Raw genomic sequence first — 26,026 nt, forward strand, 5'->3', positions numbered from 1 at the left:
AACACCTCATCACTTTCACCAACGGTAACTAATCCTGCTAAATTATTATCTGATACAGATACTCACAGTCTTAATGAGTGCTTGACACATAAACCCACCTACGCATGCTGAGGCAGAGTAAAATTTTGAAAAAATGAAATACTAAGAATGGTTTAGTCAACAGTTTTGCTTATAATGCTGTCTTGAAAGATGAAAGATTCAGGTGGTTCTGAATTATGCCTGATTCACAGCAGGAACCCCCCAGAGTAACCTGGAAACTAAAAGGTGACCTAAACTTAAAGCTGACTTGCTTTTCTCTCACCCTCCATAACTCAGAGTTGAAAAATAGCACTGCCTGTTTAGTCACTTTTGGTTGAAACACTATGAATGTCCCTCATAGCACACTACTTTACAAAAAATGAAATAAAAAAGGGGGGAGATGCATACTGCCTTTATATACAATTCACAGCTAAAAAAATCCTAATAACTTCTACAATGTATTGTCTATGTTATGAAAATTTCTTTGAATCCAGAAACAGATCAGTATTAAACTGCTTCCAAAATTTCAAACAAGTATACTCAAGTTCCACTCAAGACCAAATCTGTGCCTCCACTGCAGTGCATTTCCATTTTGTTGACATCCTCTCTTAGACATGAAGATAATTTTATTCTGCAGAGACAGCTTCTAGTCAGTATTTTTTCATGAGAAACAATATATTTAAGAAAAACATTATCCACATTTTACTAAAAAACTTTAAAATGGAATAGCTAGCTACTTTTAAAGATAAATTTATCACCTCCATGTAATGATGCATTGCAGTAAAGCTGCAGACTCAGAAGCTCTCAACTGATTAGTTATCTTTTTATTTAACTATCATGAATGATACAAAATTAAATACATCCTTTCCCTTTCTTCATATATGGAGAGAAACTTCAAGTTATTTTCGTATTCAGGATCTTCCTCTCTTGCTTCTTCCTGGGGAAGGTTAATAAAGGGAATGATTCAAGTTTTATTACGAATAATTCTCCATTTGTTGACAAACTGTATTCCTAAATCCATCACAGATGGACAACATAAGAGCTAGACATTCTTCTGAATTTTTGTTTTCCAACTTCTGGCACACACTATGCTAAAATTTGCCAAATCAACAGATGTTTTTAGAACACTGAAGGAAACTGATCTAGATTTGGGTCTGTTAACAAAAACCTTCAGTATTACTTAAAATAATATTATTGACAGATGTATTTTTGTGGTGTTTTTTTTTCATTTGTGTATTCTTCTATAAAAATGCCTTGTGGAACAGACTGAAAAAGCGGCAATGTTTAAATCTGCTGCAATATTACAATGAAAAAAAAAAAACCCATACATAAAAGACTACTAAAAGACCTGAATTTCCAAAACACTATGCTCATTTTGGCCTTAGTAGTGACTTTCTAATCTTCTTTGGGCCTCTGAAGGGCCTACTAATATGCAGCTATAAATTCAGTGTTTTCTTTTCCATATTTCTGAGTAGGCAAAAAAGGAACTGTCTCATGGTTTCCCACTCAGCTAGCTCCACAGGCACAAGGGGCATGAAAGCCAATTTTCAGTCTTCAAGGGAAGATGAAGTTCCCTAGCAGCCACCTCATCACAAGCCTCAGCCTTTCAAACAACTTGGTTCTAGTAGCTTACACAGCTAACCCTTCTGTCCATTTGTATATACCATTACACACTGTACATGAATGCTTCCCCCTTTTTCAAAGAAAAACGTATTTTCAGGATAACCCTAAACATTGTCCAAGAAGAAATGACAGACCTCCAAATACTCAAAAGGTTAACAAACAGTGAATGAGACAAATTTAGAGTTTGATTTTTTTTTTCCACCCAACTAATGATTCATAAAGAAGAGTTTAAAAAAATTGAACATTTCTTTCGGTTCTATAAATAAAATGCTCTTTTCTACATACGCCTCAAGTTCTGCACATAGCAATTTTGCAGTGAGCTTCCAGGTAAAAGCTCTAAATCTGAAATGTACCAGGAAAGACGTAATGGAACTTTTGATATTTAGGGTTTAAAATATCCCTGAGATTCAGATTAAAATGCCATAAAAAGTCAACTTAAATCCTCACTATCTCAAAAATAATCAACATAATTCATCATCTTTTTCCAAGATGAAATGCAGAGTTTCAATTAACACTACTTAATCGTTACTGCACACATAGCAGCAGTTTAATATTTTAGGTTACATCTATGATATGGACACTTTAGAAGCCTTAAATATATTCCAAACAGTTGCAAAAAAAAAAAAAAAGAATGACATGTGATCAAGAACACACAACTGCTACCAGTATATACCTCAAAAAATACAAGCCTTCCAGTGAGGACCAGATATGCTGACAGAGATAAAAATCCCAATCTGGGGAAGGGTCAGTAACAGAAGATGCTGGCCCCTGGGAGCACATAGAGGGAAGTCTCCCGGCTTTCTGTACTTTACTACAGTAAAATCACTGGCCATGCTTCAGTGTTACAAAAGGAATATATGAAATTATAAATGCTTAAATATGAAATGCAGTACATTTTTTACATATTGAAACATTAAGACTACATTCTCACACTGAAACCTTTTATTTAAAGCCTCCATCTTGAACAGTTTCTGCAATTTTAATTTTTCATCTAAACGCCAATATATATATAATATTTTATACACATGTACATAGATATGCAGTTTTGCTTAAAAACCAGGATGCTTTCTGATGCACTAGTCTCCTGTCATATATGAGCTAACTGTAAGCCAGATTCCTCTGCAAGGTAATCTGACCACATTTCAAAATAGGAGCTTCATTCTTAATTTTCCTAACAGTTCTTTACATAATTAAATACTTCTTTGGCCAATGCATTCTATTATGGTTGCACCATAAACAGCTCAAATATCTTAAACAAAAACCACAGCATATTTAATGTTCATTTTTATTTGAAAATGGAAGTCTAACTATCCTTCAGAAATTATAAATCAATGTCTATTTGATCCAAAAGCATCTGCACTCCATGCCTTCCATGCTTGTAGAAAAATATAGGAGAGTAATACCTTTATTTGCTACAACAACAGTAATACGACAAAAAAGCCACTTGATTATTCTAGAGTTTCGATGCCTCTCATAACTGATTTCTAATATATATATTTTTTTCATAAATCTGGGAAAATATCTCTGTGCTTCCCAGAAAGATTACTGTTTCCACATTATATTCTTTTAACATCAAAAAAAAAAAAAGAAAAGTCTTGGAAAAGTCCTAACTGATCCACTAGACACTGTGGAGAGGTGTGCTGACAAGAACCACATGGAAGTGAACAAGTGCTGAGTCCTGCTTCAAAGGAAGAAGTACTCATCACTTCCAAAAAATAATTTAGTGGTTTATTGCAATGTCATATCTTTCAGCTACTGTCTCTTTGTATCACTTACATGTCTTCTAAATCCTTTATATGCTTATTAGTAAGAAGTGTTTCTTCAGCAGCTCTTAGAAGCCTTAGCAAAAGGATGCACTGTTTTGGGAGGGTAACTAACTCTCCACTAGTAGATGACCAGCTGCCTATTTACATTCATGAGCTAAGGAATTTGCCAACACTAGAACTCAAAATCCTTTTTATTGCTTTTAAATTTTAATTATTGAGAACTTGTGTTGGAACCATTTAATTGTTTTAATAGTTCAGTCTAGGACAAAAATATGATTCTTTCCTAGCAATTTGTCATTATGAAAGTTTAAGGAACGTGTTCTTCAAGAAAGGCTATTAATCCATTTGTACCAGGAACACAGCAGTAACAATTAGGTCAATTTATTACACTAAATGTTGCATTCATTAGGCAGAAATAATAAAGTAACAATTTAAGTACAGACATGGCTACAATAGACAATAGAGGAGAATGCCAACACCTCCAGGATGGGAACTTTTTCACAACAAGGCAGAATTTAATCATGACTCCAGAAAATTAAGCATCTCATCGTCTACACAAAAGAATGAATTAGATACGATATCATCTTTGACATATTTATGTAATCCATACTTTCAAATACGATTTTAAGGAAAGGCCCTCCTCTAACTTTAGTATGAATTGACAAGGAAAGGCTATTACATCCTGAACATTTAACATGATAAACTTTTTTTCTTTAAATAAACCACACAAACAAGCCTGATGACAATATAAGCTATTACCATTTCCTCACATTTGCAGAGATTCCAACTCGCCAATGAGTACCATCAAAAAATAAAAGCATACACGCAGTACTTGGCTGACAGCATTCCTGACTCACACAGAATTCAAGTCCGTCAAATGAATCAGTCATTGTCCATGGACACTTTTCCCCCATGTGACAGAGATTACCATCTCCAGAGACAGACAGCAAAGCAGCTGACTTCTACCACAACTCTGAGACAGATCACTGAAGCAAACTGAGAACAGTTTTCATAATAACATTAAAAGAGAATAAAGAAAAATTTTAAAAGCAATTGAGCAAATTTCCTCAGAACAGCAAAAAAATGAGAAGAGCCAATAAAAGTAATAACTTCAAGCACGTGCATTTTTGAGAAAGCAAACATTTTGCAGTATCATTTTTCAGTAATGAATCTCAATATATAAAGCAATCCATTTGACAGAATTAATTAAAAGCAAGTATCACAGACTGTGAAACAGATTTTGTTTTGTTTCTGCTAAGCGTAACATTTAAGGTTGTAGTTTAAAGTTTATTGGATGCACAGCTTCTGGAAATTACACTTTTACTGGTATCTTTGTACAGTCAATGATGATCTGCTTTTAAGCTACTCCATTATAATAAGTGAAGTGACTTACCATTCTTGCTGACATCCAGTTCCCTGAGATTAATGAGATTTGCAATGGATGCTGGCAATGTGGTTAGATCATTGTCTGGCAAACTCAGCTTGTGCAGCGACTGACAGTTAAAAAGTTGCTATTGAAACAAAACAAAAAAAAGAGCAACTTTCTCTTAGTTTCCTCTATATAGCTTTTGTTTTTAATCCCTTTAAACTTCTGACCTCACAGCTGGAAGGTCATACTATTTAAAGTCTTCTACTACAGACACCTCTTTTTTTTTTTTTTAACCTAAGTTAATGATGTTTAGGAAAGCTAAAAAAAATGCAAACAGACAGAGAAAACTGATAGCTACATTTAACAACTTCTATAAAAACTCTCCAGTATATAAAAAATTATGACCCATAGTTGCACATACTTCTGAAAACAAAGTGTTTTCCACTACAATAAGCATGCCATCTGGTACCCCATAAAAAAAAAAAGTTTCTTCCAGAAAAGAAGGGCAAATAATTAAATAAATAAAGCCATTAAAAATATTTTAGAACAAAGCATTTGAGTAGGTATTTATCTTCTCTAAAATAACTTTTAATTTTCATTTCTTTTACAGTAAGTTTTATTTCCCTCCACACTCCTCGCTCAATTACTCCAAAAGACAACAAAATTATGAGACCTAATGAAAGAACAAATGATAGCAGAAAAATGTATAATGGTTTTTGTATCAACTTTTTGTAATTAGCATCAAAACGCAGCTCAGAGCCAGATCACTTCCTCTGTTTAAGGTACCATCAGATTCTTACCTTGAAGCTTTACTATTTGACAAGATATGGGAATATTAATGGAGTGAAAGGGATAAAAAAAAAAAGTGTTTCTAAGATACTTACAGGTAGAACATAATACATATTTGTGGGGGAAAAAAAAAAAGGTTGATTCATTTAGAATCAAATATTAGTTTCCTGATAATTTTTCATAAATACTTGGGTTTTCTGTTCTTTCATTTAGTATTCTGAAGACAGATCAGACAAATCCAGCAAGTGTTCTGGGACTTAAATAAATGAAGAAATTCCTCCCAATCAATATCACAGCAATGGGTTCATTTCAAGCAAAGTATCTTGGTCCTTTGTCAATTGACAGGTCACTATTCCAATCACAAATCTCTGAACTAGTTTCATTCACTTGATGTTTGCACACACTGCTCCAGAACAAAACCAGACAAATTAGAAAGACAGACAACTCAAGTAATGAGACTAACTTGCGCAGTGGTGTTTCCATTTGTTCAGACATATGCACCTGTTAGAACTACCTGATATCATCAAGACTTTGAAGAGTTACGTTACCTTAGTATATTATCTGGGTGGGAAACAAAAGTTAGATGAGCTCACGTTTTGTGATCTTTATTTTATTACTTTCAACAAGAGTATATTCATCCCAGAAAACACTGACCAGGAACCATGGAATAATTAAAAATCTCATGACTGCAAAATCCCTAAGTGGAAAAAGGGACATAAGTGGAGAGTTTTGTAGGCTACTGACATTGTAGTCATTCCTTCTGTTGTTGCATTTTAATGCCTGCAAATTCTGCAATTACGTGGATTATCATCATTCATTTTGAACAACTTGAAATCACAGGATTAAGGTCTGTTTTTTTTCCAACTTCTTCCAAACAGCAAATTGAACAGGAAAACTAAAACTGCTACAGTTTTAGCTTTTTGGCTCAAATACTTTGATGTGGCAATTAGAAGAAATGTGCCACAATTGTGGCACTTAGAAGAAATTGAGATTCTTAGACATGACTTAAGCACAGCTTACAAACACAAACATACAGTCAATCTGGAAACTGCTACTATATACGAGTATTTCAGGAGAAGTAAAATTCTTCTCTACTACATTTCTCCTGGCTGCAATTTGCTCACACTGTACCTTCAGTTCAATTACATCCACTTAATTAAAAAGCCACACAGTAATGTCTGATTTTTGAAATATGCTAAGGTGAACATTACTGGAAAGATTGGGGGTGACAAAAAAAAATAGGACAAAAAGCCCCCAAACCTAAAAACAAACAAGCAAACAAACAAACAAAAACCCTAAGCAACAAAAAACAGGTCATTGCAGGCCAACAACATAGCCCCAGTATAGCTGTGTCACAATGTACAAAGGGTAAAAAACTGCAACACTGGGACAAAAATAGAACCAGCAGTAATCACAAAAGGGGAAGAATAGGAGACAGCCTAATAAATACCACACCCTTTTTCTGAGAAGATGGATTAATTAGGAGCCTGCTTCAGAGTTCAAACACTAAATAAATGTAGGTTAGGGAAAAGGATTATACAGCTTGAAACTTTGGGTCCAAAACAGCCAAGATTATTTCAAACTTGAAGGCATTCCTTTACAGATCTTCTATGGATACTTTTAAGATAATTTCTATCAAATAAAATAAAGCTAAATAAAGTTACTAGGATGCCTCTAATAATTCCCTAATCTCTCTTGTTTCTTTTACAGTATGTGAATTTACATTTACATGGAATTTACGTAAGGCTTCTAGTTCCAGGGAAAAAAATGAATATATTCATTAGATTAAAGTCAGCTCCACCAGAATATAAGACTTATGAATTGACATATTACTATCCTGAAATTATTTTACTTCCTTATTAATTTCATTTTTCTTTCAAAGAAACAATAAAATCTGATGAGGTCCCGACAATCTATCAACAAGCTTAGCAGAGCATTCCAAACTCATCCTGTGTGACAGTGAGGATCTGCACACAATTGGGAAAAAAACAATTTTTAATATCAAATACTTACTCCAACTTCACCAAGATAGGACCTAATAATGAAAAAATCTATTGTTATGACCACTTGGTATCTTTGAGGAGTCTCACTGGAACAAAATCTCATCCTTCTCTCTAGTACACTGTTCATTAAGCATCTACTTTGTCTTCAGATTTCAGACTGAGCAATTAATAATGATTTCTTTAACTAATTAAGATGTAATCAAAGTGGAATTTCAGCTTTCATGATTTTGAGCTTAAATACTTTAAGATACTTCAGAAAGATTTTCCAGTCAAAAACAAAAGCAAGAACTTCAAGTGACTATTTTGGACTGTAGCTGTCCTTCATGACCACAGAGATCTGAACAAAACATCAATCTTGCTGCTTCTAATCTTCATATATTACCAGAGATTCAGAACAATGCAGCAATTCATTTAATATTTGAATAGTATTAGTCAATTCAAGCAGACACTTCCACAGAAATAAATGAGCCTGCCTCTTTTGCTTTGCACCAGCTTCTCCTGTTGGGCTGGATCAGTTGTTTAAGCAGTTTCACCTCAAGGCAGCACAGGGAACTGGTCCAGCTGAAATACACAAGACAGTCTATCAAGACATCTTGTTCTGGGACCAACATTTACTTGAAAATATTCGGTAAAATGCAGCCTTAAAGCTGAAAAGGGAACCTCAACACTTCTGTCATTGATGACGTAAGAGAAATACTAAAAGTTACACAAAAGAAAATCATGCAAATTTACCTTTGGAAGCTCTTCAATCTGGTTAGCATCTAAGTAGAGTTCTTCCAGGGTCTTTTCAAAAGTGAAAATCTCCTTAGGCACCTGTTCCAGGCTGCAGTGAGAATAATCAAGCGTAGTGACCGTTTCCTCCTCTCCACGCAGGCAGCGGCATGGCACCAGCCGCACCAACAAATTCCGCTTCGTTGTCATTTTCAGGCACTGTAACAAGAAATAATAGTAGACTCACAAAACCAACCAGACAACCACAGAAATACCTAGATAGGCAACATCTCAAACTTCTGGCTGCCAAATACTTAAAGAAGAAAGAAATGCATACATATGTGCTGTGTGTACATATATACACGTGTAAGAGAGTGCTGGGCTGAGAGGTTTTATTCTTATTTAAACACAACAGATCTTGAGTGGCATTAAATGACACTGAAATACCTACAGAGGTGAACGAATGAACCCAAAATTTAGCTTGTAACTTGTCACCTGTCAACAGCCCAAAGCAGAGAATATCCACATGTAAGCGGAGAAATTTGAAGCAGTAGTTCTGAAGTATCATTAATGCTTTTACCATCTGTTTTTGCTTCATACAGTAAAATCAAAACTACTATCACCAGAGCAGAGTACAGGGTGAAAATCACCTTCAACCTTCTGGCCAGTCTTTTTAATGCACCCCAGGATACCATTGTCCTTGGCCAGGAGAGCACATTGCTGGCTCATGGCCAACCTGTTGTCTACCAGGACACCAAGGTCCTTCTCCACATAGTTCCTCTCCAACAGGTCAGCCCCTAACTCATATTGATGCATGTGGTTATTCGTCCCCAGGTGCAGGAACATACACTTGCTCTTGCCAACTTTATCACTTTCCTCCCTGCTCAACTCCTCAATCTGTCGAGACCTTGTTGAATGGCACCACAGCTTTCTGGTGTGTCAACCACTCCTCCCAGCTTTGCTTCAAAAGCAAACTTCATGAGGGTGTACTCTATTCCTTCATCCAGGTCACAGACAAAAACGTTGAATGAGATCAGACCCAGCACTGACCCCCTGGGGAACACCTCTAGTTACAGGCCTCCAAGCAGACTCTGTGCCTCTGACCACAACAGCCTGAGATCCCGCCAGTCAGCCAGATGTCAGTCCACCTCACTCAGATGTCAGTCACCATCCACTCATCTATCCCACATTTGCTGTGTTTCACAACAAGGATATTGTAGGAAACAGTGTCAAATGACTTCCTGAAGTCAAGATGAACAACATCCACTCTCTCCCCACAGCTAGCCAGCCAGTGATGACATCAAAGAAGGCTATCAGGTTAATCAAGCATCATTTCCCCTTGGTGAACCTATGTTGACTACTCCTCATAACTTTCTTCTCTTCTAATTGCTTGGAGAGGATGTCCAAGAACAAGTTCTTCCACTACCTTTCTAGGAATGGAGGTGAGGCAGACTGGCCTGCAGTTTCCCAGATCCTCTTTCTTGCCCTTTTTCAAGACTAGAGTGATACTGGCTATCCTCCAGTCTTCAGGCATCTCTCCCATTTGCCAACACCTTTCATACTCTGATGGTATGATGCCTATGCAGACAACTGTTTCTTTTTTTTCCAACCAGTTTCATCAAAACCAGAGGGAGGGAGATAAGAAAACATGACATGAAGATGTTTTGACGTGAAAGTGTACACAATTTATTTACTATTATCTATGTTAAGGCTTCATCTTATTTTTCTTCCTTTGTATTTATGTACCTAGAAAAATATTAGATCATGTCATATCCCCTACACATTTTGAGAGTGTGAATGACGTGAATTACTTCAAATTTGCAAAATAAGTAAGGCCGAACTGAAGAAAAGATGTCTCCTCATTCAACAATGGCAAAATAATACATTTAAAAAAAACCAAACCTCTACATTTGGAATTAAACCTCCAAAATCTTCACACCCAACCACCCACCCCAACCACTCAAATGATACAGGAAGTACTTCCACTGCCAGCCTTGGATTCATTTACAACTAACCCTACATGGCAACGAACAACAAATGTTTACTGCTTTTTAATTTTTCAACACAGTTTTACTTTTTCCTTGGAATGAGAGTGGAATTATTATCTTCCATATTTCCTATATCAATATAGTCTCAGATATATGTCTTTCAAGTAGATGCTCTTTCAAAACATAAAACATGCTCCATTTATTTTTACTACACCATTACAAAGGCTATAGATTTGCAAATAAATTTGCAGGACAGACAGCACTTAAGAAGGTAAAGGAGAGTAAGGAAAAACAGGTTGGTTTCAGCATCACTCATTTGTAATTCATCTCCTTTTTCCTCAACATCAGTTCACTGTTTTCTAGTTCTAACTTGCAAGACCTGGCCAGCTAAGTATCTCTGAAAATAAGACCTTCCTAGACTACATCTTGTGTTGTAGCAACAAGAAGATACACTACCTGTTCATCTAATATGCTTAAATTGGTAAACTCATCACAACCCTGATTTTATTGGCAAAAATTATTTTGATATACTAAACGTTCTTCATTTCTTTTGCTGTATTAAAAGCTTTTCAGAAACATTTGGAATAAACCATTAAGACAGGTTACTGGTAACAACAGCAATTTGAAAGACACATAGGATTTCTTCAGCAAAGATTTAAGAAATGGAACAGCACGCTAACCACTTAGGCACAGAACATGTTCATGATTAATTCTGCAATGTTTTTCCCCAAAAAGCATAACTTACAGTTTCCAATATTCATATTTCTAGGATGCTACTAAAATAACTGAAAACTGACAGCACTTTACTGTCACCTTCAACTTTGAACAAATTTTGCTTGAAAATAAAGAAGCCAGAATTGAATGTCTCCTGTTTTGAAACTACACAAAATGAACACAGAGAACATTTTCTCACATAAATAATACAAAAATCTGTATGTTCCTGTTGGGACTGTCATCAATACTGTCATCAGTATTGAATATTAGTCATTTGTGTTCCAGCTACTTTTGCATGCACTATTATTACTATTGCATTAAGAAAAGAAAAAAGACTTAAGTTTATCTTTTTCCTGTAGTATACCATATTGTGCTAAGCTTATCAGAGATTCCAGCTCCAAAGGGAATCTGTAATTCCCTTATAGTAATGTACGTCTATAAGATAGGTCAGCTCATTACCCCTGAAGCATGCTATTACAAAACAGAGAATCAAAGCAGCAAAATCTCACCAAGCCACCAACTAGTTTCAGATGGCTTGCAGTTTCAAAAAAAAAAAAAAAAAAGATAATTTACCTTATTTTGCCTACTCATTATATTTGTATCAATAAAATGAAAATACGTACTATCATAAGAATACTTTGTGATAAAAAATGAAAGCAAACAAAATAAATAACATCAGGTCACATTTTAACAGTGTCTACCTCTGAAAGGCTTCTACTGCACAGAAGGCTTTGAAGACTGCTTAAAGTACTCTTTAAATCTCATCAGTCTTGCTAACTAGAGATGGAATTTCAGTGCTGACTGATGCTAATAAAATACAGTGAAGTAATAACTAGAGATTACAGTATAATTAATACAATATTCAGATAAAGTCACTGGAGAACTTAGGGCAAAGCAAACACTATAGTTTTAGCAAATCTGCAGGCTGTAACGACAGCAGGCTGAATCTGTAAGCCTGAGATGTCTTTAAACAGAATAAAAATCACTGCTAGCAGAAAAGCAAAGCATCAGTTTGAAAGGTCATGATCACTGAAAGAAAGACCAGCAGCAGGGTTGAATACCACTACAGACTGATAATTCAGATGAGTGCACACCACCCAAAGAGACTTCACTCATTCCTGTACACTGCCGTCATCTGAACATTTACAGCCCAACAGCACCCAGGCATCTACCAGAGACCCACAGGACATTTTTGTTTAACCATATGTCTTGCTGTGATTTCATGAGCATTAAAAAACAAAAAAACAACACACACAAAGGTACCACATTGCTCTGAGAATTCTGAACTCTTGGTTGTTTCATGCAGAATCTAAGCTCACAGTCCTTTTGTTCCTCGTCCCTGCTAATTTGTTTTAAAAGCAATAGCACTGTATCGTGGGTCGTTTAGATTTCCTGCCTGATGCTAACAGGATGTGAACATTCATGCTGCAAGCTGGTGAAAGCACTTCCCCCTTTCCCCAAAGCGTTTCAGAAGGATGTTTACCAGTTACATCAGCAACAATGCTGAAAAAGAAACCAGCGATCAGATGCTCACACAGAAAGGCAAGCACAGCTCCACAGAAAGATTTCTGGTCAGAATTCCTCCAGTCCACTCCAGTGCCTACAAATGAGCACAGAATTATGGAGCTGGGGATGTGTAAGTACAGGAAAAGGACAGTGAGGAGAAGGAGGCACAGCAGTTCAACATACGAAGTCTTTTATGTGGCCAATGGACAGAAACCCCAACAAATTAATACCGAAACAATTATGGAAAAATGCATGCTTTTTTCCCCCCCAAGAATTCCATTTTATCCACCAAACAAACAAAAAACACTATTCCTCCTACATTAATTAATTGTAAGAATAACACTTTCTATACTAGCAAAATCTAGCAGTGGTCTGTTTTCAGAAACGTTACAGGCTTTTGTCTTCCTAAGGCAGCAACATGTTCAACAACACATGCATAGATGTAGGTCAATCGGCTTGATGTAAAAGAAACCACTGTGACAACTCCCAGCACAATTTAAAGCAATATTCCACCAAAAGGCAGCTCTGGACCTCAAAAGTTTGGAGATATCGTATACATCTTAGCACCTTAAACTCAGAGTGACCTCAGCTCTTACAAGAACTATTCTTCATTCAAGTTCAGAAATGACCTGGTATCTCACGTTCAACATCAGAACACATTAACACAGCTGGGGTAGGGGAAGCAAAGGCTAGACTCAGGCTTCCCCACTCCTCCCCCTCCTCCTGGGGGCGGGCAGCAGGGTTCCAGTGCAACTAAGAGCACATGGCACCCTGGAAACCCTGACCTGCTCTAGAGCCTGATGGACTCTGACAAGAAACATCAGAAGGAAGGGTGTACTAGGAGGAAACTGCCTCTTGCTAAATGCCACTGCCATTCTGAGACTGCGGTTTCAAAACCTTTTTTAGTGACAATGCCAAGTTAAGGTATTTTTGCTTCCTCCTGCCTCCCATCCAAGCTATTTCTTTCTTTCACTTCTAAAAAACGTTCAAAATAGATTGGTTACATCACACAATTAAATGAAACTGGTAAATACTTAGATCAATACATACCAAGGAACCAAAGCAGTACAGTCAGAACAGACAATAGCAAATAAGAGATTTATAAAGAAGGTTTTTGGGAACTGTTTCACCATTTTAACACAAAGCTCCTGATATGCAAACAATGTTCAGCTGCATGTCCCCACAAAGGCAAGGGACACCAAAAAACACACTGCTCTTGCTCACACACAGTATTCAGAGCAAACAAAATAAAAGGCATTATTCATGAAGCAACAATGGTGAATGGTAACAACAGAGGGAGGAACATGTTAGTAAATACAGAACAATAGCAACCATTCATTAAATGCAAACATATGAAGTATACTTTTTTCTTGGGGGGCAGATTACTGACTACACTAAAATAAACCCAAGGAGTTACTACAAGTAAACCCATGAAAGCATATCAAAGGAAATGCTTACTATATATTTTTTTATTAGCAGATAAATAAATTAGCAGAGAAGAAATCAGTAATATAACAAAGCAGCCAGCTCTTGGTCTTTTTATGCCAAAAGCTTAACAATGACAAGAAGTGAACAACTTTGTAAAAATAGAACAAAATAGCTTTAAATTAAGAAAAAACCTTTTGGCAAATACTCGTATACCAGGCTGTGGTATACAAGAGCACAGATCTATATTGTAAGGCAAGATGCATCACAGAAATGCCCCATAAAGAAAACCAGTAAAATAATAAAATGCAGTTAGGTATTTAAACAGTTGTTATTTTGACTCTATATTAATGTTACGCACTAAGACAAGTAAATTGTATGCTTTCTGCATTTGTGCTGTCAAATTGTTCACATTTAAAAAACACGAATTCTGAGCTCCTCTAGCTGCCACTACATAATCGCACTCTATGTAGTTGTAACTTCACTTATTTCATTTTGCTCTTTTCCTAAGCCAGTCCTAGAAACTAATTTCCATTTACTAGACACACTAGCCAAGTAAACTCATCATCTGAAGAATGGTCTCTAATCATATGTCACTAACAATATTGCTGAGATTAGCAATAGATCCAAGATTCGATTCTGACATTTGACTTCACTGTATATTCTTTGGGCACCAATTTGTAGTGTTATTAAGAGAACATTAGGAGGGATAAATTATTACATTACTAAGTATTACGTTAAATAACTCAATTTTCTTCTGTTATAAAAGTGGAAAAGGCTCGTGGAAATAAACAGCATGAGTTCCTAACTTTCTATACAAAGGAAATAATGAAAATTAAACACACAATGCAGCCAGACTAAGGCATGCTAAGCCTGCTGGAAGAGGTATAAAACCTTATTAAACCGCTTATGCTTCTGGTTTAGTCCTTTGAGGGATTATGTCTATGTCTGGATCTACAGTACAAGTAAATGCTGTGTATCACATACTGTCAACAGCTATTCAAACAGTGAGGAAGATATGCTGTCTTAATTCCTCCAGTTATCACAACAATGAAAAGACATGAACCAGCATATGGGAAGAAAAAGAGAAGAGGCACTGCAGGACATTTGCCTATATAAAGCAACAGTCCTTACAGGGAGGTAAACTCAGCCAAAGCATCACAGCAACAGCAGTTTCTTAGCTCAATAGAAAATGCTAATGTACAGAAAGCCCACTGCATTGTAGACAACACACAAAGCAATGTAAAAAAAAAAAAGCTTGCACATAACAATTATATCTCCCTCAGCTGTAGCAATGTCAAATAAAATGCTCAGAAGATTCTGTATGTTTTAAAACTTCTATTTTATAGTAAGTCTCATAATTACAGTCAGTGATGTGTCAATACTTATTAGCATTTTCACAAACTGAATAACACTTAACAAAATCAAAGTAGATGGAAGCAGCTGTTGTGTGTGGGAGGGTGGGGCAGAGGTAAAGGTGAGGTGTTTGGTTAGTTCGCTTTACTGGAGAGGGTGGGAAAGCACTACACAAATTCATACAGAAGTTCTAGAGATGAAATACTCTGCTGGATAGTCTTTTTAATTAATAAGGAATATTTGCATCTAGCATCTTACCATACAAAAATCAACTTAGTATCATCAAAACTGGCATCATTTAAAGAAAATAAAAAGTCCACTCTGAAGATGTGCTTTGAAAAGAAAATATGACTTAACATCCTCCTGTGAAAACCATTAAAATGGATAGTAAGAGGCCCAACAAGTATTCCAAACATGTTTTCAAGCATCTTTTATCTCTTATTTTTAAATGCACTCAAGTTTCTTAAGAAATAAATAAATTTCTTCTCAAAAGCAGTATAAAATGCTAAAATTCCACAGACAAAAACATTTAGTAATGGACGTTTGTCTTCAAAACAGAAAATTACTATTCTGTAGCTTAGTTTAATAAATTTTCCCTTTTATACTTATGCACAATTGCACGTAAATATACTCTTCAGCTGACAGATGCAACAAAAAAGCTTTGGAACAACATGAGAGCTCATGCAATAAAATTCAGGTGCTTTAGAAGTAATTACTGAGGGCAAATGAAAAAGAAAAGAATCAATATGTAAACATTCTGCAATGCAAAGGAAACAGAAATACAGTACTTACCACTGTGTTACTTCCTTCTCCCTGCTGCTTCTTCCCTGAGCTTTCAAAGCCAACATTCTGTTTAAAACAAAGGTAGGAAAATTTTAGTCACACCTACCCATACTAGATAACAACAAACTGATACCTCGTTGCATTGGGTATTTATTTTGCTTTTAGCATTGTTTGCTCTAAAAAAAAAAAAAAAAAAGTCGTACCTCTGTGAATTTTAATTTGGAGATTACTGTAGCATTACTGCAGTAGTTCAGAACCTACTGTAGTACTACAATACCTCAAAAGGTTTCCCAAAAATGGTAAGAATACATACAAACTTTTAGAGGGATATGATTTTGTTTATAGCAGAGAATATCACTGTCTTTCTTCAAACTTTAATTTTCACTTCATAGCATTGTGTCTATAAAGCTGTTTCATTTCTAATTCACATTCAATTGCTGCATTTAATAAGTCCCTAGTACTAGATATTTCTTGCACACAGTTCTCAAGAAAGTTAAGAAAATAATACATCCCATAATACTAATTTAATTAAATTTAATTATTTTTTCATTATTAATAATTTATTTCGTTTTAATTAATATTACTTTTTAAATAAAGTTGCCAAGTAATATATAGCAGATAACTATTGCTACTGTCACCAACATAAAACAATCAGAAACAAAAACACTCAGTACATTCAAAATTGCTGGCTGGACCTATGCAAAGTGCAATGTTGGCCTACAAAAAGATAGAAGTAGTATGCATCTTCACAGGGATTAAGTATCTGTATGTATGGATGTATCTTCTGACTGAATATAAAATCATGCACAACAGTTAAGGAGTTGAATCATGGCAGAACAATCTGTCAAACTCATAATACCTAGAAAAATGTAAAATTGTGCGAAGCAAAGCTAATATCTTCATTCAAAGGAAGAACCCATAAACGTAATTATAGTTCATTTAATTCCAATAGAAAGCAGAATCAGCCCACCATAAAAGCTATCACAAATGCATCCCCATAAATTCTGAAGAGGGATTCAAAATCAAAGTTGTTCTAGGAGGACTGAAAGCTGGTTTGAGTAAGAAGTAAGCAGCAGCACCATTACAGAATGATTAATTTGTTAAGAAGCCAGGATCAGCACAACAGGATTGTGCTATGATCAGCTTTCACATGTTATTGCCCCGGTTCTTCATTCAACAGTCATTGGTACCATTTAGTACACTCATACCAAAGGCATTCCAATGTACTATACTGGATAAATATAATTCATATATTCTCAGTAGAGCGACAATGAGGGTATGCAAACAAGGGATAAAAGAAATAGAGGTAAAATATTAAAGTCTCAAGACTATTTAGCTTCCTGATGACAAAAAAAAAAAAAAAAGATTTATCAGTTTAGCCAGCATCAGAAAAACATAGCAGCAGCACTCAAAACAATTTTTAAAAGATTAAGAAAGCCAGTAAGGATCAAAACAGATTCAGAACTCTGGGATGCCTATGTCAAACTGTCACATCTGCTTGATTCACTCCCTTCTAGTGGCTCTGTGCTCCTATTGAAAAGCTATTTAATTTGTACAAAACCTATTTCAAGGTGCTGTACACAAAGCTTTAAAATGGCAGAAATACAGGCTTGCAACAGCTCTGCTAAGATAAACAGAATTAACCCAAAGAAAACCATAGCGCAAGGCTGGACTTGACAGTAAGATGACTATTCCACTGAAAACAGAAAGGCAGACAGTCAAGGCATGGCAGGTAGAACATTCAAATTAGAAAAACTAAGGAAATAGTTAGCTCCACAATAATTACAAAAACAAACAAAAGGGATTACTCTTGCATCATTTCCTGACACCTGTTAGGCTGCCAATGCTCAAATGCCTAGGAGAATAAATTCCAGTGGTAGGGAGCCATTAGCAAACCATGAAATGCTTGCAGACTTCAAAACCAAATAAAAGGAACTGATCAGATTCCAATTCTCCAGAGAAGATACTACAGGAATTGGTATGTGTATGTATGCCATAAAGATTAAGGAACTATATACAGAACAAAATGTAACCATTACAGAATTAGACAAGAAACAATGAGATCACCGCATATGACATTACTTCAACAGCACTTGAAACTGATGCTAAATCAGATGAATGAGTCCACAACAGAAGAGAGTACTTTAACTACTCAGCCAGGAATGTAGTGTGGCTGCAGTCTAAGTGCTGGTGACTCTCCAGAGTAGGAGAGACTCTACTCTAGGCTTTCATGCAGTCCCACTGACAGGTCCAGTTCACTGAAAAGCACAACAAATTCCCAAAGAAAAGAGGCCAAGGTATTCTTATGAATCCAGAGTAACCATGAACCATAATTTCAACTAGCTTATAAAGTCACTTCCCTACTTATCTGAAGTAACAGGTGCTTTAGATAGCTAGTGATAAATTAAAATATAAAGTACCTAAGAAAATCTTATTTAAACCTCCTAGAGCACACGGTATCATCCACAGCATACTGAGCCTCTGTATTCCACCAGACTTCTCTGACTTACAAGGCGCTAAATGAGAGAGACTCTGCTTTCCCTGAGCACTGGGAGAATTACTATGTGTTGTTTTCCTACCCTTCCTTGTGCTTAACCCTATCACTCTACCTCTGTTAGAAAACGCTTGCTAAATTGATTGCTGGTGTACTGCAGTGCATAGGAAGTTCCACACAAATGTGTGTGGGAACTCCTTCCCAGTGCAGTGACGGAGCAGTGGCACAGCTGCACAGAGAGGTGGTGGAGTCTCCTTCTCTGCAGACGTTCCAGACCCGCCTGGACGCCTACCTGTGCAACCTGGGCTAGGGAGCTGCTTTGGCAGGGGGCTGGACTCCATGATCTCTGGAGGTCCCTTCCAACCCCTACTGAATTGTGATTCTCACCACCACATTGCATACTGTTCACATCCATACCTCACTTCCAGATTGTCATTGGTCTTAGACCAGTGATGTCTGCAGTTGTCTCAGTACACTTCTTTCTTACTTCAGTCTTCATGCAAATAAGATTTCACCTCAAATTCTCTGAATAGCTTCTTGGAAGACTCTGAAAAGCTATTGATAGACCCAGAATGCTGGTGGCAAATTTGAAAATAAAAGTTGAGGAAATAAGGGTTACAGTTCAGAGTTAGCTGCATGATAACAAATAACTCCCAAGCAGTTTTTCCTTTCTCCAACTTGTTGAGGGGAAAGAAAATAGGAGAAGGGGGAGCCACAATATTCAAGCCTTTCATCTAAGGTAGGGCTGAAAAGAAGTATTTTGAAAATTGTTTTTTTTCAGAGACATTTCAGGCAGCCTTTAGCCTATGGTAACCATCATCTTCCATTTAAAACAATAAAAACAGTAAAAATAGAATTATTTATTTCAATAATTCTAGAAAGAGCATTGCAGTGGTTGGATTATCTGTGCTCATCCTCTAAACATCCATTCATGTTCAATGACAACAACAGTATGTTTAGCTAAAAATACTTTAGACTTAGTAAGATTATCCATAGCACAGACAAGCTGAGCATAAATGAACCCTGCACTGCAACTAAAATCCTTGTAAAACAGGAACAATTTTAGGGCAGTGAGATCAGTTACACTGTTTTCCTCTGAACAAGGGAAATGAGAGATTCCAAAGGAGACTAAGGAAGGGCAACTTCATGCACAGCTAGTATCACTTTCCCAATGAAGTAGGTTTTGTCTGCACAAAGATATCAATTATCCAGTAATAATAATAATAAAAAAACCTGGTAGATTCCATGCTAAACTTCCATATACACATCATATTAAGCTCAGAGAAAAAACAAACACATTTCTAGATCATTTCTAAGACTTGGCTGTATTACGATCAGAAGTACCACAGAGGGGTAAGCTCTGATGATTATGGACTGTGCTGGATCAGTTTAAAAATAGCAAATAATTTTCAGCAAGTACTGGGAGAGTATATATGGAACGCACAACTGTTTCACATATGACAATAATAAAGGAATTTTACTGTCAGTGGTTACTAGCAAGATTTTAACTCAATCATAGCCTTCTAGATTGGTTCAAAATTTGTGCCTTAATAGTGAGCTAGATTTGAGAAAACAATATCATATGGTTAAGTGTGGAACATAAGGTAAATGCAGCTAGCAAAATATTTATGTCTCTGAATCGTACCCTTTGAAATCAAACAGATATTTCACATACATATTTGATAATTTCAGAATTCTACACTTGAGTAACAGGGAAGGGCAGAGTAGGGAGGCAAAAGTGTTAGAGACTATTCTCAGAAAAAGCCTCTTGTTTTCCTTGAAAGCAAGTATTGTTGCTGTCAGTCTCTCACTGCTTCTCATTCCTTCAGTGTACCAAAGCTACACATTTACAGCAAAACAAAGAAACCACCTTGCTTTGTGGGCTCCCTTATTGACAAAAATTTGACAAACTCTAAGCGCTTCACTATCTTTCTACTTCTCTTGGGTGGAGTATTCTATGATGTTAACTATGATACACTGCCTTAAGTGGTAAGGCTGACTTTTTTGAAGACTCCTAACCTAGTAATAACTGTGTCACAGCTGCTGACAGCAAGAATCCTTCAACACAGGGAAGCAACAGTTGATGGCACATTCTCTGCAAGTACACAAACATCTGTATTTGCTTCCAGACTGCCTCAAAATAACCTGTATTTGGCAATACCATTGGTGTTCTGCAGGGGACATACCTCCAGTAAGTGCTCTGCCAAGGGGTACTGCTGTGTTAATCAGTAGCAATGAGAAGGAACTGTCAAAGTCCCATGACTGGCCAAACTGCCATATGAGTTGCATTTTAATATGATTTACTATTAATACAAATAAGTTTGTTTTGCCAGGACATCTACTCTTTTGTAAGCATATTTTTAACTACCTTAAAACTGAATAAAATGCCTAACACTCAGAATAACAGAACTTTATTACCTACGATACCAGAAGAGCACTTAAGACAGCTATGGAAACACACTCATACCTGCAACTATGCAAACAGATCATCTGATTTGTCTTCTTGTTCACTGTTTCCTCTTAGGAAGCTTGTCAACGAAGAAGAACACTTCAAACTGATTTCCAAGACATAAATGGAAACTAGAAATTTGATCACAGTTTAAACAAACAATCAAAAAACCCTACTATTTTCATATTGTCCTTATTAATATTGTGGACATAGGTGTAAAAGCCCTCGATTTTCACATTATCTAATGATATGTGCATTTTGGAGCAGAACAAAGATACTTAGGACTTAAAGAAATTATCAGGAGTTCAAAATTCCCCTTTATAATGCAATCAGTGCCAGAACAACCAGTGTTGTTCAGTTTAATCTTAGTCATGAAAAAACTGATATAATGCAAATGTACCAGATAGGAAGAGATTCTCAACTATTAGAACTACAAGGAACCTTCATGCACCCAGATGCCCATTTCTCGAAGCTTAAGTCTCACAGACGTGGTCTGAAAAGTTCCTAAAAAACTCAATGCATATATCTTCATCAGCCATAAATAACTGTATATAGAATACCAATAGAAGCTGTTGCAGATAGGTATTCTCCACTCCCCCTAGTAGTTTAAACTGACAAATAATAGAAGCTACAAGGGCTCTCTCCAGATCATGTTGTTTGTGGCCATTTCATGAACTGAAGCACACAAGTTCCGCACAAATGTGCGTGGGAACTTCTTCCCAGTGCAGTGATGGAGCAGTGGCACAGCTGCACAGAGAGGTGGTGGAGTCTCCTTCTCTGGAGACGTTCCAGACCCGCCTGGACGCCTACCTGTGCAACCTGGGCTAGGGAGCTGTTTTGGCAGGGGGTTGGACTCCATGATCTCTGGAGGTCCCTTCCAACCCCTACAATTCTGTGATTCAGCCCACTTAACAGTAAACACAACAGGGCCAATTCCAACACTAGATGAAGCATCAAAGTCAAATGTCATTTCTGAGCTAAGGTCCATGTTAATGTGTACAACAGGAAGGTCAGCTGGCTTACCTGGAAAATTTCCAGTGGAAAAAAATTAAGAGAGTGTTTTCTACAAACAGTGGAGCTCCATGCTTTCTCGCTTCTGTTTTAGCAAAATTATCTAGTTGACATGGCTCCTATCCAGGATATCTTTTTTGATTCTTACTGAAACAGCTGAATAATCATTAATTCAATCCTTCCTCAATTCATGATCGACACCATTTAATCTCTCTCAGCAATTCCAGCTTCTTTTCCTTCAATTAAATAAAATGAATGCTTATTTATAGAACGACTATGTATCAATTGACAGAAACGAAATTAGACAAATCACTAGTCATTGGTTACTAGTTTATAGTTAATGATCAGTAAAATCACCAAAGAAGAGGCAGTGTTCATAGACTTGTGAATTATTACTCTCTGTAAACCAAAATTTCTTTGCAGAGAATCTGAGGAGGATTATTTTATATAATGTTTAACTAATGTTTACTGATTTTGGTACTGCAATTAGTTCAAATAGCAAGAATTAGTGCCAGAAAAAGTAGAAAATAAAGACATTATGCTGTGAGTTTTATATTCAAAACTTAATTCTTATGATTTTTAGCAAGATTTTAAACCAAAGCATCTAAACACAAAACAAACATGTTTACTATCTGTTTTGAAATCCATTTGTTTTCTGTCTCTGCAGTATACAACATAGTAGTAAAACACCAAGAAACTCACCACACATAACAGAAATAAAACCTCCTAGGCCATCAATCAGGATGGCCAAATAACCACTTACCTTGGCCTCACAGATGATGATTAGGTACCTCCAAACCAGAGGGACTTTCAACAGATAGAGCTGCATTCCTTTAACTATCAGAACTCTCTACAAAGCCATGTTTACCAAGTGACATTTTTGCTAGCTCACTTTTGCATGCTACATCAAAGTCTCATTAAGCCTGAGATAGCTTTACTATTAGTGGTAAACCAGCTTGACTCAACATAGGAATTAAAAGGGAAAAACGGGTTATGGTTTTCTTAGGTTTGTTTTTTTCTTTTTTTTTTCTTTTTCTTTTTTTTTTTTACTAAATCTAGAACAAAAAATAAATACTAATTCCTTGTAGGTTAAGACAACCCTTCAGCGGTTTCAAGTATTGCCACTGCAGCTACAGAACTGCTACCTACTTTAGAGAACTGGACTACCTACTTCACATCAGGAGGCCAATTAGCATCACAAACAATTTGGCAAGACATTAGCATAACAAGAGTGGTTGCAAATCTATTAGAGAACTATTAGACCTGCTGCCCTCACCCTTTGACTGTGAACCCTCTCCTTTTTACCTTCTCCCTCTCTCTATTTCAAGAAGTTTCCTCATCAGCATGTGTATCCTAGACAGACAGTAACAGATACAGATGGTCACGGTTTTTGAGGCCTGCTTGTTAGCCACAGCAAACATGTTCATACCTTTGCCTCCTTTCACAGCAGCCCAGGAGAGACCGATGACAGGAAAGGAAATATTTGGTAAACAAATGACTAAGAAAATAGGAATACTCAGAGACTTATTTATCCAGAAGTAAGATTTGTAATTGAAAACGTGAAGCAGTCATCCACCCACAATAAACTACACCAGAATGCATTAGAACTATCTAAACCATTTGATCTAAATTAAATAGGTGATTGACTCATATGACATTATTAACAAGACCATCAGTGCTTTTTCCCCACTGCCCTTTATCACACAAACCCTTTTCCCTACTCCATCTCACCCACATATTGTTTATAATTTCTAATACATACTGAAGTACTTCTGGGAGGGACATATCTAAGTTTATTTGCACAGTACTTAGACATGGCAATGTATCTTACGCGGTGCATGGGTGTGTGTAAAATGCTAGTGGCACCCAACACCCACAGTGCTGTGAACAAGGAGCAATTGGCTGGATATTGCATCAAGCAGATGGTGACTCATTAACGTAGATAATCTATTAACTACTTCAGGTAAGGAAGACAGAAGTACTCTAGCAACACAGTAAAGATGAACAGAAACAAGAAAAAATGAAGAATAAGTGAATAAGCACCTCTAGAAAAATATACTGAGCACTGTATCTAGCTGCATACTGAATTTCCCAACAACAACTCATGGAACAGTCAAATTCCAGGACAAGTCATCCCAAATGACCAAAAGACTGCCACAGAATGAGCACTACTGACCTAAAATACAGATCACTGGAAGTCTGGGTCCTCTTGAACACTGAGTGTAGGTTTCCAGCAATCCAGATGTATAACTTAGTACTTATACTCCATTACTTGGAACTGTAAAGTACACAGCCCTCAATTTTAAACCTACTAAAACAGATACACTCTGAACGCACTTTAGTAACACAGGCATACCCCTTGCCATTTATACCACTGCTTATGCAGAAAATTGGACCCAAGTGGGGTTTCAGCTTCACAAAATACAGAAGACTGCAGAGAGATACAGTAGAAGAAAAATTTACACAAAGAATTCAGACTGTATGTTTTACAGACACTGGTAATGTTAGTAGCACATTAATTGCATGAATTTATTCTGTGCCTGTGGCCTTTTATGGTTAGTCTGGAGATTACAGGTGTGATTAACTCAACACTTCGAGGCTTTATATTTAAATTAGCTTGAGCTAGTATTACCTTAACAGTCTAACACTTTGTATTTACATTTATCAAATTGTGCTGAAAATACACAAGACTAAGCTGTTAGAATAAAAATCATCCAGCAGTTTTCTGAAAATAGATTAGTAAACAGCTGTTAGTAATCAGCTGAATTGTTATCTCCCCTATGTGGCATTTCCCATACTTAAGACACATAGTTTTGTACCACGGATTTTAAATTAAAATTGTTTAAATAATAGAAAGTATCAGCAAGCAGTTGCTATAATTGTACACTTAATAATAGCTCTCACTCCACCAGCCAAGTCATTGTTAGGGTATTCCTGAGTTCCTTTTCCTTCCAGAGCAGAGGTGAGTGGTGCTATTTGAGCCACACTGGAATCTATTTTCAGATGTCACTTCCCCCAACACATATGGCAAAGCGTAACTTTCCAATTAACAACTGCTTTTACAAATCTTTTACTTCCTCCTGCATTTCTTTTGTTCCTCACTACTTTGCTAAATTCAATTATAAGACATCATTGACCAGTTTGATTACTGATAAAATTAGCAATCTGAAAACTTGCTTGCAGAATTGCCCAACATTCATAGTTAGAAGTGACATTAACCTCACCACACTCCAAAATACAAAATGACTGAAAAAAGATTTGGGTCCTTTTGCTTGATTAGGTAGATTTAAAGAAAATAGAATTGTCAGATACTTTGTGAAGCTTCGACTGTCAAGTACTGGGCACATCCAAATGTATCATTATCTCATGCGCACATTGTAAAGAACAGCTCCTGAATGTCAGTGCTCTCAAAGGCAGAAAACAGAACAATACACTTGTACATACAAAAAAGAACCCAGGCAGTAGAGCAGCAGCAAAGAAGAATCGTAGGAAGATGAATTAAAAAAATAAAAAACACTTAAGTATGTAATTAAAGCTTTTTAGTAAGATCTGAACAACTGAACAGGTATCTGTCTGGAAGCTCAAGTTTCCTCCTTGAAGTTTTATTAAATTCTTAACTAACCTTAACAGCTACTGCTTATGACTAACCATATACAACATCATACCAAAATATATTTTTAGTCTGCTACACTTCACAAAGGCATGTGCCATTTGCCACTGAGTTATGATCTGTTTTTTCTGTGACATTATCACATTACTCTTGAAAAGATTAATGCTTCTGCTTAATCTCACAGTTTGAACCAATATATGGACACTATGCCTTAGCCCCACTACCTGTCTGAGAATCAGCGATGAATAGTGCAGATCATCACTTGTTACAATATAATTTTGTAATGTGGATGTGGGTGCCTTCAAAGACAACTCACATTCAGGTGAAAACTGTTCTACAACAATTGATTTATTTTATAGATGGCATGGAGCTATACAATCACTCTATATTATTTTCTATATAGCAGGATTA

The 26,026-nt window shown here is 36.4% G+C and overlaps 1 protein-coding gene across 3 annotated transcripts in view; it reads right to left on the bottom strand.

The window, feature by feature from the left end:
* ERBIN (erbb2 interacting protein) overlaps window positions 1-26,026 on the bottom strand; it is a 107,180-nt gene that overhangs the window by 49,516 nt on the left and 31,638 nt on the right. For all 3 annotated transcript variants that reach the window (XM_065739769.1, XM_065739768.1, XM_065739767.1), the window contains 3 exons: window positions 16,061-16,117; window positions 8,301-8,498; window positions 4,801-4,918 (listed from right to left, as the gene is read on the bottom strand). In XM_065739769.1, coding sequence (XP_065595841.1) covers window positions 4,801-4,918; window positions 8,301-8,489 — 307 coding nt within the window. In that variant the 5' untranslated portion in view covers window positions 8,490-8,498; window positions 16,061-16,117. The remainder of the gene's footprint in view (window positions 1-4,800; window positions 4,919-8,300; window positions 8,499-16,060; window positions 16,118-26,026) is intronic.

This window comes from Cyrtonyx montezumae, unplaced genomic scaffold (genome assembly GCF_038088225.1).
Source record: "Cyrtonyx montezumae isolate F1298 unplaced genomic scaffold, pur_monq_1.0 scaffold_25, whole genome shotgun sequence".
Classification (NCBI taxonomy): domain Eukaryota; kingdom Metazoa; phylum Chordata; class Aves; order Galliformes; family Odontophoridae; genus Cyrtonyx; species Cyrtonyx montezumae.